A 16,716-nucleotide genomic window follows, 5' to 3' on the forward strand; every position below is an offset into this window, starting at 1 on the left:
GTAATTGTGTTGCCTCCTTGTCTCCCAGGGATAAACCCACAGAATTTAACTTTTAATGCACTACAGCTGTTGGATAATGCTTCAGGTCGCCCTCATTCTCTTGGACGCTTGAATGACGATGTGAAAATTTGCTTTCCACTACAAAACCAATTTTAGTAATCCAGCAAATAGCCAAGAAGTTATTTCACCTTTTAAAGCCTATTTTCTTAGATGAACTTCTGGACAGGCTATTGATGCTCCAGTGGGAGATCATGAAATTTCTTTAGCTGAGTTTTGGAAGAAATATGACATAAAACATGCAACTGAAAATATTCAGGCATCATGGCAGAAAGTAACAGCAGATAATATGCGTGCAGGATGACGAGAATTTTACTGCACAGTCCAAATAACTTTGCAAGATTTGAATAAGAAATAAACACAATCACAAAGGAAATAATTGATCCCAGGAATGTTGACACCAGCACCACTGGAGACACAATATGCAGCCAGAGGAACTCAGTGAAGGTGAACTTATTGACATAAATGGTGAAAATAGTTGTGATGAAGAGGAGATGTCCTAGAGGAAGTGACACCAGCAAGAACTTCGCGTTCAAAGAACTCTCAGAGATGTTTCAAGACAGTGAAAGCACAAAGGATAAAATGTTTGAAGATGAAACTTGGAAAGAATTTGACCATTTGCCTAGGTGTAGAGAAGATGCTCGCTCACTTGTATCGTTTTATATCTCAAGAAGGCGGCGGCAAAGCACTGTTCAAACCATTCTTGATATGTTTTTTACAAAGAAATAAAACTCTTTAACTCTCAATATTTCTGTTTTAAATGACGATATACTAATAAATATTAATTTTATTATTTTTTTCATTTCTCTATACATTTATAACTTATAGTAGGGGAATTTTAAAATATTTTGACAAACAGGGGGCAGCCCGGTGGTGCAGCGGTTAAGTGTGCATGTTCTGCTTTGGCGACCCGGGGTTCGCTGGTTCGGATCCCGGGTACGGACATGGCACTGCTTGGCACGCCATGCTGTGGTAGACATCCCACGTATAAAGTAGAGGAAGATGGGCATGGGTGTTAGCTCAGGGCCAGTCTTCCTTATCGAAAAGAGGAGGATTGGCAGCAGTTAGCTCAGGGCTCATCTTCCTCAAAAAAAAATTTTTTTTGACAAACATTTTTAAAGGTCGTGGAAAAATTGTAATTTTTCCCACTGATTATTAAGATAACTTTGCATGGTTTCAGCTCACATGGTCATTTCCACGGTCCCACACTGCCATACAAAGGGAGCACTGTGTATCTGTATATCTCGTGATGTGATAACTATCACCATGCCCATTACTCAGATGAGGAAATTGAGGAGTCAGAGAGTCTGAGCTACTTGTCCGAGGTCATGCAGATAGTAAATAGGAGAGCTTGGATTTGCACCTGTGCAGTCTGACTCCCAGACCTGGCCCTTTAACCGCTATACCACCCTGTTGCTTCTATCAAGCTGTGAGCACTTCAAAGACAAGAACCATATCTTTTGATCCTTATATGCGGTCATGTAGACATTACTTGGTAAATACATATTGAGCAAATGAAAAAAACAATAAAGGAAGTAAGGAGCTGTAAAAATAATTAACATTTACTGTTTGAAAATAATAAGAAAAAATTAAGACTGATCGAAGACTAAGCAGCAGCAACCCTGTAGATGCCCATCCATTATAGGTAAAATGGACATGTCCTCAATCGACTCATTTGATGTGAAGACCAGTCATTTCTGAGATGTTCGGAAACATGTAACATGGGGCAGAGGATGATGGGTTCTTGCTAAGAAACTTCTGGTGATGGTCATTACATCAGAACACACTCGACTGAGACATTGGGGAATAAAAAATGAAGGTCTCATATCCTGCTCCTTTCGTACAGCAGTTCTTGGCGTGGAGACTATTCCACAATATTCTGTGAGAAAGGCAAACAGTAGCTGCTGCCCTGGCTGCTGGCCCAAGTAGCCACTAGCCGCTCCCCGTCAGTACAGCAGCTCTTACACTGAGGTGGAGTCTACGGGTGGGCTTCAAGAGTTCACGACTCCTTCAAGTATCAGCTTGATTGCCACATTTTGTGTTAATAAGTTTATAAACCTTGGGTCTTAAGGATAAGGGAAAAAAAGAGAGAAAAACATTCAACCGTGTTTGGAAATTTTCATACCAGAAGCTGGCCCTATTTTCACAGGGAGTTCTGTACCTCCTGGCACAAATTTTAAAGCCCCACAGAGCTGTCATTTGGAGGAGGAGGAGCAGAAGTAGACCTTGCTTGCGCGTTACCTGAAAACCACCTGGGATTTGTGGTTTGTGACAGTGTCAGGAAAGTTTCTACCGAAGCCTTGGGCAAAGAGTCCAAATAGTCAAATGACAGCAAAGCTCCATTTGGAAAGCCCAAACCAGAGAAAAATCAAGGAGAGTTGCAGATGTATAAAAATAGATATGGGTCAGGTGGAAATATGGAGATGAGAGCTTGTGGGCTGCAGAAGCCAGTACATTGTGTTCTGTTCTGTTCTGTTCTGTTCTTCCAGCCACCACTTTTACTGAGGCAATAAAAATGAAAGAGCAAGAGAGAGACATCGTAGGGAGGGAAACCAGCTTGAGGAACAGTAGGCTCAGACTGTTGAGAGTATGGACTGTCAGCCCTAATGTATATGCATGGGAAGGAAAGTCAGCTCAGCTGGGAGAGAAGATTTGAGCAGACGTGAGATGGGGGCATCCATCCTCCTGCTGGCGTCCGTGAAAGATATCACTTCCCAGAACAAAGGGATGCCCCTGGGGACTAGCACAGCATCTGCGATTAAGCCTTTGAAGAATACAGCCTCTCATTTCAACTCAAGGCCCAATCCACCAAAAGAATAAAACCTACTTCCTAAACAGGGATCTCAGATGATCTTCTTGGTGAACGAGTTCCACTCTACACTCGCAAATCTTTTAACTCATATAAAGGAAACTACTGGTTCCAGGATCTTCTTCAGGTACCATTCACTCACAGGAAGTGAGCAGGAGCCTCCATTCTAGCACATCACTTCCAGCCTTTGGAGAAATGTCGAGTCTTGGGAGAGAGGAATGAATCACTTACCTCCATAGGTCCAAGTTCCCCTTAGAATGAATGAGCCACTCTGGACCAACCTAGACCGACCAGTACGCTGGATGGAAGCAGGAACTAAAGCCATCTTTGGAATCCTTGGCTCAAAGATGTTTCCTTAAAGAAGGCTGTAATCAAAGTCTTTGAAGCTCACATGAGTCAACAGCACCACCAATTCAATTGGTGGGTATAGGGTGTGCTAAGGTTACTGCTCCACCCCACATAATGGTCAGGAGAGTAGACCCATTATGAAAAAAGCTAGGGGACTCCGATAACCACAGGAAACAAGATTTCATCATTTGAAATTTTGAAATCGTCTAGAACTGTGTGTTAACTGCACATATAGATGCTATTTCTCCTCAGTGAGGCCCTATGGATGTTTCCAAAAAACGTATGTGTAAGAGGTGGAGAATTGAGTTTAGCAGATGTTCTCTGGGAGAATGTTCTCTCCCTGTCTTTGTCTGTCTGTCTCTCTCACACACACACACACATCACACCGTCTAGTCATACAACAGCTCCCCAACCATAGCAGGCTCCTTTTAATTTTTTACCCAGAGAACAAAGGAAGGTGAGAGAGTTTGCACCCTTTGGGGTCTGGAGTGTTGAAAAGAACAAAGAAATTTTTATCAAATGATATTGTGGGATTTCTGAGATATACAAGTAAAGGTTATAAGCACTTTACAAATTATTTTTGGTTGCTTCATGCTTCTTTGAATGCAGCACCTTGTGAAAACTGAAGCCCATGAAGCTCCTGCTTACATTTGGCTTGCAGGCATCTCCTAAAACAGTCGAAACAGTCCAAATCAAAGGCAGAGATGCCTGCGCCCCTCCCTCTTGGCATCTCTCCCTATTATTCCCGTATCTGATATCCCCAGACCTTCTAGCCCTTTCCTGTGATCCATTTAGAGGCTCTTCTTGGTTCACTGACTTCAGTAACACTTCCTACACCCCCTTCCGATTTGCACCCTTGCTCAGAGTCTGTGCACACCAGCTCTGGGTGAAATGCCCTCGCTGCATTTGGGAGGGCACTAGAGAACATCCACAGAGAAAGACTGTGGAGGAGACATTTCCCAACACATATTATCAGGATTATCTTGCCTTGTGAAAGGGGTGAGTGAGGATCACTGAGATGATAAAAAAACTTTTAGAAACAGCATGCAGAATTTTGAGTAAAGGAAACAGAGAAGGACTTTTACTCATGAGAGGGGTTTCCTTGATATTATTAAACTCTGATACACTAAACAGATAACACGGTTGAAGAAATAAAAAGTTTGCCCTGACTTTTAACGAGTTAGAACATTCTAGGAGTTATCCTCAGCAACAGAGTGGGTGAGAATCCTCGTGATTCTGAGTTAGGGCTGCACCCTGGTCCCCTTCTTACCCTGGCCCCGGGAGGCCTGTCCCTGTGTGGAGGACCTCCATTGAGTATTACACTACAAGGCACTTGAGGATGGACTACATTTATTCACATTTAAATCTCTATACCTGTCACAGTATATAGTCCATAGGAGCATTTTTTTTAAATTGAGGTAGCATTGGTTTATAACATTATATAAATTTCAGAAGTACATCGTTGTATTTCAGTTTCTGTGTAGACTACATCTCATTCACCACCCAAAGACGAATTGCCATCCATCACCACACACAGGTGCCTAATCACCCCTTTTGCCCTCCTCCCTCCCCCCTTCCCCTCTGGTAACCACCAACCTAATCTCTGTATCTATGTGTTTATTTGTTGTTGTTGTTGTTTTTATCTCCTATTTATGAGTGAGATCATATGGTATTTGACTTTCTCCTTCTGGCTTATTGCACTTAGCCTAATACTCTCAAGGTCCATCCATGTTGTTGCAAATGGCAAGATTTCATCTTTTTTTATGGCCAAGTAGTATTCCATTGTGCGTCATAGGAGCATTTAATACGTGTTAGTGGAAGGAATAAATAAAAGAAATAAGTTGCTTAACCATTGGAGAAATTCCTCAAAGTTTTTATTTTATTTTTTAGTTTTGTCAGTCCATATGTGAAAGCTTTGGTCAGGCTTAAAACACTAACTCTCCAGTTTTGGGTGACAACCCTTCTGACTGAATCTCCAGGCTTTAAATTCAAAGCATGGTTTGTGGAATGCCTGGGTTTCTGTGATGAAATAAAAGGTTTTTTTCTTTATGATATTTTGGATCTCTAAATTTTCAAAGTTGTATTTTATGGTTTCTCCTTGTTTTTGTTTAAAAATAAAATGTGTGTGTGTTGGTAGGGGGATGCTCGAGAACAGTGGCAAACAAACCAACCAACCAGCCACCTGGATGAAGCTCAGTCAGTGAGTCGGCGAAGCGTGTGTCATCCTGGTGCCAAATGACGCTCAGGAAAATTGCAGCAATTTTTGATGCACTTGCCAATGTTTGTGTTATTTTTGCTTTAAAGATGTAACAGATTGCTGCAAAATAAATAATTTAAGCCTAATGTTTCAAAAGAGTCCAAGGGCTTGCGTCTTTCACTTCTGGCTCCTCTTCTGGGACTAAGCTGCCAGCAGAAGCAACCCTCATTTCTACATGACACTCCATTTGGAGGGTTGTTTTCTTGCTTTGTTTTTCAAAGTTGAATCTATTTTTTACCATTCTGCTCCAAATGTCATAGATTCTATCATTGTTCAGCGCTGAAGAGATCGCTCCTCTTATCCAGGAAAAAAGGGAACGAACTCCACAGTGTGTAGATCCGTGATCCTAGGGGAGGAGGGTTTGGAAGAGTCGAAAAGAGAGCTCTAGGGTGGGCTAAGCCGTGTCCCACGGGCATCCACAATTTCCATAGTGACTCGTATTTAGACTTCAAGCCGTGAACAATGGGTCCAATTTTGCATATGATGTCTTTAGTTTAGCTTAAAATAGCTTCAGACTTGACAAATTAACTTCACTCAAAATGGCCCATTCTCGATCAATTATCAGACTTCTTATTGGGTCATTTGCCTTTATGATACAATCTAAGAGAGAAGAAAGATCTATGATAAAAAAAAAAAAAAAAAGAAAGCAAATCTTTATGCTGTCCTGTACTTCCTAAACGTGCATGGATGGCTTTTATAATCAGAAAGCAAAGGTAAAATATAAAAATGATCAAAACAAGAAACTGACAGCTTTGTGTTCTCGTTAATGTAGGCCGCCACTGTGAGGTCCATCAGATGATTGGGAACTATATGTGGGATCCCGTCACCAACAAGTCATTTGACATCGGTGTCAACAGAGACAGCCTGATGCCTCTCTGGTGGAATGGATCAGAGCCTCTGTGGGTCACTCTGACCAAAGCCAAAAGGAAAGTCTACATGTACTACTGGCCAGGTGAGTGTATTGACATCCAGGCCCCTCCAACCTTCCAAAGTTCAAAACACCATCGCGTCTCTGGGGACGAAGGATGTAGACGTGTTTGAAGACCAAGCCAGGGGTTGGAAAATGGGATCTCTGTTCAAGAAATGTATCTTATGGGCATGTTTTTAAAAATTTTGTTTTGAACTCTCTAACATCAGACCAGACACAATGCCATTTCCTGATTCCCTTGGTTCAGCAATATTGCTGCAGTATATCCTGATTTTTCCTGTGCAAAATTTTGGATGCACAGGAGGGATAAATTATAGGATCCTTTTTGCTTTACAAAAAAATTTGGCATACCAGCTCTATAGATTTTGAGCTCCCTTACCATATTGGAAAGAGGAATCAAAGCATTTGCAATCTTTCGGTAGTGCATTAAACGACGTTCTTTTGTATTAATATTCCTCTTGAACCTCCTAGATCAATGAGAAACGAAATTACTTTACTTACTGCAATGAGACTGTGAGAAGTCCTCAGGATACTCTCAACTTGCCCGCCGAAAATCTTTTATTAAGGATGAGAAGGTTCAGAGATAACAAACTCATCAACTTATTGTGGTCTTCCCATTGGAGAGAGTCGTTCTTTAGGAAAGTGGGCAATTTGACTTTTCCATGCACATGGCTGTAGATACTTTTTTCCTAAGTAATGGTGTGATTCTGATGATTGCATTATGGAGGAAGCTCTCTGGGGAGGCCTAGAAGAAATGAAAGGATAAATGGGAAGAAGTGGCTGAGGGGATTGCATGGGCCTGGGTTGGACGGCAGCAGCAACCTGATGGAATTGTGAAAGCACGTGGGTTGTGGGGGACGGTGGCAGGCCCGGACGGGGGGAGTGGGGAAAGAAGCATGAGTAAGCCAAGAGTGAATCACAGATGGCCCACACTGAGGGCGTGGGCCTTCTGCAGGAGCTAGGAGGGTGCTGGTTGGAGGTGGTCACATGGAAAGATGCTCAGGGCAATTAAGGCTGCTCCAGCTCTCAGAGGAACACAGAACACAGACAGATGGAGGCCAGGGGAGGCAGACACACAGCCGTGCTGTGGTAAGGGCCCAGAAAGCTGCCACAGGGTGAAGACTGGCATCCATCGGGGAGCCCATGAAGGCCAGAGCAAAGCAGCCTGCATTAATTCAAAATGGGGCAGAAGAACAAACAGACACAGGCTGGCTTTGCTGGCAGATACAGTTTCAGGGGGAATGCTTGAGTTCTTTAGAAGACACCTGGGATTCTGTACATAGCCCCTACCTCGGCGGACGTGAGAAGCCTGCAAGCAAGGGAAGTGTTTAAGAGGACTCCATCACCTTAAACGGAGACTCAACTAGTCACAGATTTGGACGTGAGATTAAGGAAACAAGTTAGTGCATCAGCCAAGCTAATTAGTCTCACTAGAGGAGCCAAGTTCTTGGTTCAGTCCAATAGGATGAGGTCTAAAGTCAAAAGATGTTGCCGCACTTTGAGGTCCTTTTCGGAAATCAGTATCAACAAATACAAGGGCCTACATGCATAGGCATAGGAGAGGGAACAGACTGGGCATGCTGTCTTAATGGCCACCTGAAAATAAATCGAAGAACCACCAAGATGAATACTGCCTGGTGCCATCAGGGCCATCTTCCGTGGTATCTGGTTAATTTAACTTTCAAAGTCTCAGAATTTGAGTTCTTCGTGCTCTGAAGAGCACCTTGTCCATAATCTCTGCTGGGTTCCCCACGTGCCTCCTCCACGCATGACATGTATGATCTCCTGTTGACAGCCTCTTGGATGACCATGGGTGCCAGTGCTGATGGCGAGGCAGAGGGATGTCCTAAAGGGAGGCAGTTGCCATATCTCAGACTGCTCTCTGCAGGATTACAGAGCGTTATTCTTTATCTTATCCTGGAGAATCTGTTTCCTTAATGATAATAAATAACTTGAATTTATATCGCACTGCGAATCCAAAAAAAATCTCAAAGCTAATTTGCATCTAAAATATCTTGTTGCTCCTCCAAAACAGCTCCTTAAGGACAAGAAAGGGCCAATCACTTCCTTCGATTCACAGCCCCACAGCTAATGTGCCGTGACAGGATGCCTGAAGATCAGTTTGTGGTGTTAAGTATCAGGAGGAAAAAAGCTAAAAAGATAGCCTTCTAGAATCTCCTCAGTGACTAAATGAAGATTAGCTAATGATCTGGCCATGTTAAAGTCTTGGTAGAAATTGGATGACAGGTCTCTTGTTTCATAGACACTGTCCAGTCCTTCTAAACTGAATACACAAATAAAGGCACTCTGAGAGATAGTGTCCGTGCTGCCTGGCCCAGTCAGGAGTGTTCTGGCACCTTCCATTCTTACTGGTTGACAGCAGAGGGATTAGTGGTCACTGCTATCCTTTCTCTCTCCACCTTGGTCCCCTCCAGCCACAGCTAATAGCTCACCGAGTGTTCATTTGTCTCTGCAAGATTAAGTGAAGTGCAGTGGCATTTCTTCTAAACATGACTTGATTTTATTTTTCTTCTCAAATCCTCCTCTTCCTTCTCCGCTCCCCACAGGACATTGTACAGATCTCTTGATGCGGTCTGGAAAATCTTCATTGCTCCAGTGAGCTGTGTTATGACACTTTGAGTGTCGCCATTAAGTCAGCATTTAGAAGTGCAATTTAGAAATGGCAGTAGTTCAAGTCTTTCTGTCAGGTAGATAAAGCAGCAGACTGAAAAATTGATCAGTGGCGAAGAGTCCAAAATAACCCCCCTCAAGTCTTGAGAAATTTAATATGGTGTACAGACCCTTTATTACCCCACCCAGTGGTGCCATTGAGCTATGCAGGCAGAAATGTGCCTCAGGAAATGATCCCAGGGCCTAAATCAAATATTTTCTTTGGGGAGGCCCAAAGAAATGAGCCAGGAACTGCATAACTAGGACCTGGTAGTGTTCTGCAAAGGGTAAGAGTTGAGTGTACGTCACTTAGTAATTTTATTCCCCTACCCCATCCCTGTGGTTTGAGGTCAAGGGAATTTTATTGAGGAGGAAAAAGAAGAGACTCCAACATTCCTTCATATTGAGAGCAACCCAAAGCAAAGAAGGATGGATGCCTTGAGGAAGGAGGAAGAATCAGGGAATATGGGAGGGTAGGTGAGGTGTCGTATAGAAATAGAGTTTGAGCTCCTTGGACAAGTGCCACCTTATACAGTGGCAGTGGTTCTTAAGTTTATTCTTACAGCTATCATGAAATACAAAAAACGAACAAAAAATAGCAAACTTTTAGGAGTCGGTGGTTAAAACTTTTTTGGAGTGAGCATTTGAAGACTCTAACTTCTCCATCTTTCATCACGCATCTTTCAGTGCTCATTCCCTACAGCCAAGTGGTCAGGAGGACTTGGGGGCAACCAATCGTGTGGCCCTTGGATGGTGTTGGGCGTGGGTCTGGCCTCTTCTATTGGCCTCTTCCTATCCTGTGCAGGTGTTCAGACAAATAAGACTCCTTCTAGGTGGGAAAAGACACATTGCCACCTGGCTTCCCTCCCCAACTTTCCAGAGATGGGCTGGATGGGGAGTTAATGAGCAGGTGTCTGACTAAACTCTTATCAAGTTTTGGTTGTTACGTTCAAGGTGATTTCATCCGGATGAGTAAGGAAGCAGGTACTGGCTATTGATCAAGAATTGTGGATTATTCACAGCATCTTCCTCTTTCCTGTCGTGGTGGGTCCCTGACAACTTCAGCTGGGCTGAACTCAGATGCGTACCCTTAGGCCCAGGGAAAATGAAAAGCCCAGCACCAATCGTGCAAATGTGTGAATTAACACGGCCAAGTTCTTTGAGTCTATGTATGTGACTCCAAACATCTGGATAAAAGCTGGAATTTTTTTTCAGACAGATATTTGACATTACAAATACAAGGGATCCAGATTTTTGCTAAATGTCCCAAGAATTTAGCTTTAGACTTTAAGATGTACATACTTTAGAACCAGAAGAGGTCTTAGTCAGTGTGTGGTTTGCTGGTTCCCACACTTGTAAATGAAGACCTCTTTAGGAAACTGATCAAAACTGTGGATTCCCTTTCCAGAAAAACACATCTGTACATAACACACTCACAATTTCGTGCTATGTGATACAAGAGACTGCAGTGATGAGGATTGCCAAGTGGTCTTGACATGCAGCACACGTATATCTATAATATCTATTTGATTTGATTTGATTTTTTTAATGTGATGGAAACGTATTAAAAACTCACCAAAGTATCAAATGAAACTCAAGCTCCTGTAATTAATGTCGTCTGGCAAGAGCAGGCTTCGGTCAAAATTCTGTAAGACTCTTTGGGTTGGATTCACCCTGAGTCATTTCCTTTCTTTGTCGGCAACTTTGGTGAGGTCTGCATCACTGACTTTGTATGTCTGTGTCAGCAAGAAAAAGATGCCAATTTGCATTTCAAGTTTGAGGTTGTCTCAACGAAGAGATCTTCACATGCATTCTGCAGGGTTTCTAGGTGTCAACCACTTCTGCTGCAGAGAAGTCGAGCAGGTGTTGGCTCTGCGGACTGCTGGCTGCCGAAGCAATTCCTCCAGCGTTTGAAGGTTTTCTTAGCTGTCCAACCACATGCAGTCTCCTTTTGCAGATGGTATTTTGGCCAAAAGAGCTCATAGTTTCTCAGTAGCATCCACTATGGTAATTAGAAAGCCTTAAAGAGAAATCCAGAGACGAACTTCCATTCTTCACAAATCACGGCAAAGGTCTTTCTTCATAAAATGTCTTTAAAAAGGTGTGACTCAAGGCCCTGGAACAGGCTCTCGGGAGACAACTAAGAGCAAAGCCAGACACAGGCCCTCCTTGCCCCACCCCCACTTCCTGGAGAATTTACCATTCAGGCAAAGGGACAGATGAGAGTCTACTACTTGCCTAAATAAATGTAAAAATACACTTGCTAAAAGCATAATAATGAAAAGTATATTGCATTATCACATCTTCTAATAAGAGATCTGGTTTCATCTGAAAGGGTGACATGAATTAACACCTGAGAGGAGGGGTAGGGTCGGGGGAAGGGAGCAGGAAGTTGGTGAGAAGGAGCACCCAGACTGAGGGAACAGCATGCGTCAAGGTCCTGGAAGGGATGGGAGAAGCACAGAAGGTTCAAGAAACTGAAAGAGGGGAGGATAGACGTGGAGTGGATGAGGTGGAGAGACGCTGAGGCCAGGCCAGTCTCCATGGACCAAGCTGAAGAATTTATTCTCATCCTGAGAGGAATAAGAGTCATCGGAAGGTTTTAAGGAGGAAGGTAACACTATTGTATTTGCGTTTTGACAACACTGCTCTGCTGCTACATGGAGAAGAGGAATGTAAACATCCAAAGTGCGTGAACGGGGGTAACCAGCCAGTCTGGAAGTTGTTGCACAGACCAAGGAAAGAGGTGAGAATAGCGTGGACTAGCATAACAGAAATGGTGAGAAGTGGATGGATTGGCGGCATATTTAGGAGTTAAAATTGCCGGGACATGGTGGTGGACTGGATCTGGGATTAAGGGATGGAGCAGTGACAGGCATGACAGTTGGTCTCTGGCTTACAGAACTGTACGGATGGTGAGTCTTTGCTTAAAAGGGAGAAACTGAAAGAGGAGCAGTTTGGAGGCAGCGGAACATGGACTCTGAGCTGACTCTGAGACATGTCCAGTGGACGGGTCTGGAGCTCAGAGAAGGGAGCTGGAGACACAAAGATGTGGTTCATGGCAGTGTCAGGGGCCAATGAAGCTGTGGGTGTGAAGTTCACCCAGGGAGAGAGCAGACATGAAGACAGAAGAGGTCCCAGACACAGCCTTGAGGAAATGAATTTTTAATGATCTGGTAGAGGCGAGTGACCCTGCGAAGGAAACAAAGGAGTGGATTGAGAAGCGGGAGAAAGGCAGAAGAGTTGGGAAGAACATAGTAAGGGGAAGTGATATCATGGAAAGGATCATGTTCTAAGGCTCAGATGACTTGATCTCATCTGAGAGGGCAGGGACAAATCTTGCTGAGAGAGCGACACCAGTTGAAATCTGTTGGCACACACTTGTTACAGAGACCGAAGGAATAAAATGGCTTCAAGAGGGGAGTGGCCGTCATGGGTGCTCACTGTTGAGGGACATTATGGGAACTGCAAAGAGAGCATCTAGATAAATTATCTGGGACATCACTGGCAAGCTCTGAACTTTGTAGTCGTTTAATTTCCTTCTCATTTTCCAATATAGATCAATATTATTATTAATAATAACCCCATAGTATCCTTTAATTTCTATTTATTGCAAGAGAGTCTTGACTTTAACAGTGACAATGATAATCATACCTCATTTAATATTGGTTTCGAAGAAAACAAAATATACAAATAATGAAATTTGCCACGATTTTTTCCACAAAGACAATTTTCAATTAAACAGGAAAAATATTATGAAAAAAACCAAACCAACCCCTTTTGTGGTTCTGGTTAGTGAATCCTCTGAGTCCCATTAGGAGTTTGTATGTTCTAGTGACAAACGCGACACGCTTCCTTGGGGACAGAGGCAGACAAGAAGTCGGCAGTCACCGTCCACTACAGATGACACTGTGATGATGACAGACACAGGGTATTGGTGAGCATGTAGGACGGATTCCTAGCAGCATTTGAGGCAGAGGAAAGGATCGTGTTCTAAGGTTCGAAGACGGAGCAAGCACGGACATGTCGCATTTGTGGGACTGCAAAGAGGAAAGAAGGCTGCAGCTGACTGAGTAAGGCAGGAAGGAAGAGACGTCAACCAGCAACGGCCAGGTCTTTAAGTACCTTATACACCATGTCAAGGGATGTGAGTTCGGGGGACAGGGTATAAAGTAATGTCAACTGCAGTAACAGATAAGCCCCAAGGTCCCAGTGGCTTAACCCAAAAGTTTATTTTTTGCCCACAGAAAGTCCAGAATGGGTGTTCCTGATCAGCAGGTGACTCTCCAAATAATGATACAGACACTGCTAGGGAGTGACATGTATCCCCCAGAATTTTGCATCTTGGAACCCTAACTCCAATGTGACAGTATTTGGAGGTGGGGCTTTTGCGACGTAATTAGGTTTAGATGAGGTCGTGAGGATGGGGGCTCCATGACGGGACTAGTGCCTTTATAAGAAGAGACCAGAGCCCGTGGTCTCTCAGCCATGGTGAGAAGGCGCCATCTGCAATCCAGGAGGAGGATCCCCACCAGATGCTGAATCTGCCAGCACCATGATCTTGGACTTCCCAGCTTCCGGAACTGTGAGAAGTAAATGTTTGTTGTTTAAGCCACCCAGTCTGTGGTGTTTTCTTATAGCAGCCCAAATGGACTAAGATGAAGGGAAGGAGGGAAGGTGAAAAACAAGATAAGGAGGAAAGGAAGTGTGAGGGACAGAGAGAGCCCCAACATTGGTTCGGGCGAGAGAGTAGGCAGACACCAGAAGCAAGGCTCTGGGTTGCTGCCAATCAGAAGTGGATTTCCAGGGCTCCTGGGCCTGCCATCGGTAGGACTTGTGAGGGGCTGCCCATTGATCCCAGAGTGCTTACCCTCCTCCTAGGTGCTCCGGGCTCACTGCCATTCGCACCTGCTCTGGCCTCCTAAGGGGCCCACAGCCTCAAAGTCTTCTCTGACTCACCCTTTGTAGACCTGTCTTCCATTCTCTCAGAGTCCCCTTCCCCAGCTGATCCTATCAAGAGATTTCAACTGAGGCTAATGATGTGGTACCTGGGGACAGACAACGTGTCATTCTAACTGGCCCCAACATCCCACTAATTTAAATGAACGACTAATATAGGATTTGTAGCCTTTGGCATAGGACTCAACGCAGAAGAAATTTTTGTTTCGCAAGGTCAATGGGCTGATTTTGGCATCCTGCCTGCTGGAGAGCTTATCTGGGGTCAAGGTTAATTCCCACCGAGAGCTCCATGTGGCCCAGAGCAGCTGCAGGTGTGGAAGGCTCAGGAGCTCTGCAGGCCCACTGCCTCCACGTTCTTTCTTCATTAGTGCAGGTCCCAGACTCTGACCTCAGGATCCTGGGCAGGCTTGGCTGCTACAGGGAGGACCCCTCTTCCTGCAGGGGTCTCGCCAGAGGACTCCAGGGAAAGGCTGTTGCCCATCCCTCCTGTTCAAGGCCATGTCTGAGTCCAGGGTTCTTCCCTGTGGTCACCAGGCTGCAAATCAGAATTCTATATGAAGCAGGATGCCCACCCTTCGAGCTCCCAGGAGTGGCCTCTAATGATGCTCTTTCCTCCCTACTGGCTCCTCCATTCTTGCCCTTTAAGAGGCAAACTTACTTTTCATTCTCTGTCCCTGTTTCTTCCTCCTTAGGAGTGATTCTCCACCCTGGACACAGAGAAGAATCACCTGAGGCTATCATAAATTACCAGTGCCCAGACCGTACCCTCAGAGTTCCCAACTTAATTGGTTTGGGGTCAGGGCCCCTGCAGCAGTGTTCTTAAAAGTTCCCTGTTGAGCCAGCCCTGATGGCCTAGTGGTTAAAGTTCAGCCTTCTGTGCTTTGGTGGCCAAGGTTCATTTCTCGGGCGCAGAACCACACCAGTCATCTGTCAGTAGCCATGCTGTGGCAGCTCACACAGAAGAATGAGAAGGACTTACGACTGGAATATATAACCATATACTGGGGCTTTAGGGAGGGAAAAAAAAAGAGAGAGAGAGGAAGATTGGTAACAGATGTTAGCTCAGGGTGAATCTTTCCCAGTAAAAAAACAAAAAAAGTTCCCCCAGGCCTGGTCCTGTGGCCTAGTGGTTAAGTTCAGCCCTCTCCGCGTAGGCGGCCTGGGTTCGCACACAGGTTCAGATCCTGGGTGCAGACCTACTACACTCATCAGCCATGCTATGGCGGCGACCCACATATAAATTGGAGGACGATTGGCACAGATGTTTGCTCCAGACAAATCTTCCTCAGCCAAAATAAAAAAAAAAAAATCTCATTGATTCAAATGTATGGCAAGGCTGAGAACCATGGCTAAAGACGTTGCAGCTTGTCTGGCACGTTCCACCTGATGTGCCCGTCTCTGACTCCTCTCCCTGTCCCAGGGCAGGATCTCCTCCAGCCCAACACTCCTTTCTCTGCTGGCTCAACTGTCCTGGGAATCCTCTTTCCCTCACTCTCTCTCCCCCGCCCCAGTCATGGTTAGAAAATCCCCCAGCGTCACTCTGTGTTGGCGCTGGCGTATTTGAATCCAAGACATTGTAGCCATCTCTGACCCATCAGAGAGAAGATAAGAAATGGGTAGTTTGAGCATCTAACTAAAGTGAGCCCAGCACCTCACATACATAATCCTACATAATTCCCAGAATGGTCTGAAGAAATTACTATTATCCCCACTTTTCAAATGAGGAAGTGGAAGTTCAGAGAACAGGCAGCCAGGAAATAAGGGAGCTGGGCTGCCACCCTTGGCTTTCTGACTCCAGGGCCTGCATGAGGTCTCCTGCACGCACCACCTGGGAAGGGCGCCCACCACCTTCCCAGGTTTGCCTGCCCAACTCTCCAGAGCCCAGGAGTGACGGATTCAGAGGGAAGGGTCCAGATAAGGTGAAGAAAGGGGCCCAAAGTTGGCCCTTCCTGTGTCGGATCAGTCCTCAGCAAAGGATGCTGGAGTTTGAGCTTTCGTGGCTGAGGGCAGTCTGAATCCATGCTCCAAGGCCTGCGCCACAGTCTTCATTGGGGCCAAACACCTCCTGGTGGTCCTGGGCAGGTGGGCTCAGCCGCCTCCGCTGTGCATTTCCCAACTGGGTCGGTGGGCTGCCGGCTGCCTGATCCAGCATTTGTCACAGGGATTGCACAGTGTCGGGACAGAAAGGGACACTTTCCCCCTGAGAGCCGTTTGTGTGCAGAGAGCTCTGTCCCCTCCTGCTCTCCGTGCTGTGTTTCCAGCACTTCGCTGGAGCGCTTGAGAACCTCAGGGAAATTTAAAGAAAAGAGCCGGAATGTAGCTTCTAGACCAATTCAGCCACCTCCCTGCTGAGATCTGGGGACAGTCACCTGACCTGTCTGTGCTCCAGTTTCACGTTCTGTCCAACAAGAATGACGCTCAGGCTTGTTGGGCATGTGAAATGAGCTGAGCTATGTAGAGTATCTGGCCAGAGAATAAGTTGACTAGCTGTAATCGTCCCCCCTCTCCCCCAGATTCTAACACAGGAGCTTCAACCTGTGCCCATGCAGTCTAGTGGGTCATACAGGGGCAGTGCTCGGGCCCAGTCACTCAGAGCCCAGGAGAAAGCTGCAAGGTTAAGAATTTAAATACATACTTGCAGCAAACACCGCTGAGTGAAACACAAGCCCTGTTTAGAATCACCAAGAG

General features: G+C 45.1%; 1 protein-coding gene across 1 annotated transcript in view; it reads left to right on the plus strand.

Moving 5' to 3' along the window:
- Nucleotides 1-16,716, plus strand: part of ENPP6 (ectonucleotide pyrophosphatase/phosphodiesterase 6) — a 103,789-nt gene that overhangs the window by 37,826 nt on the left and 49,247 nt on the right. Inside the window, exon 2 of the mRNA XM_008517262.2 lies at nucleotides 6,244-6,423. Within this exon, the coding sequence (XP_008515484.1) occupies nucleotides 6,244-6,423 (180 nt within the window). The remainder of the gene's footprint in view (nucleotides 1-6,243; nucleotides 6,424-16,716) is intronic.

This window comes from Equus przewalskii, chromosome 28 (assembly GCF_037783145.1).
Source record: "Equus przewalskii isolate Varuska chromosome 28, EquPr2, whole genome shotgun sequence".
Lineage (NCBI taxonomy): Eukaryota > Metazoa > Chordata > Mammalia > Perissodactyla > Equidae > Equus > Equus przewalskii.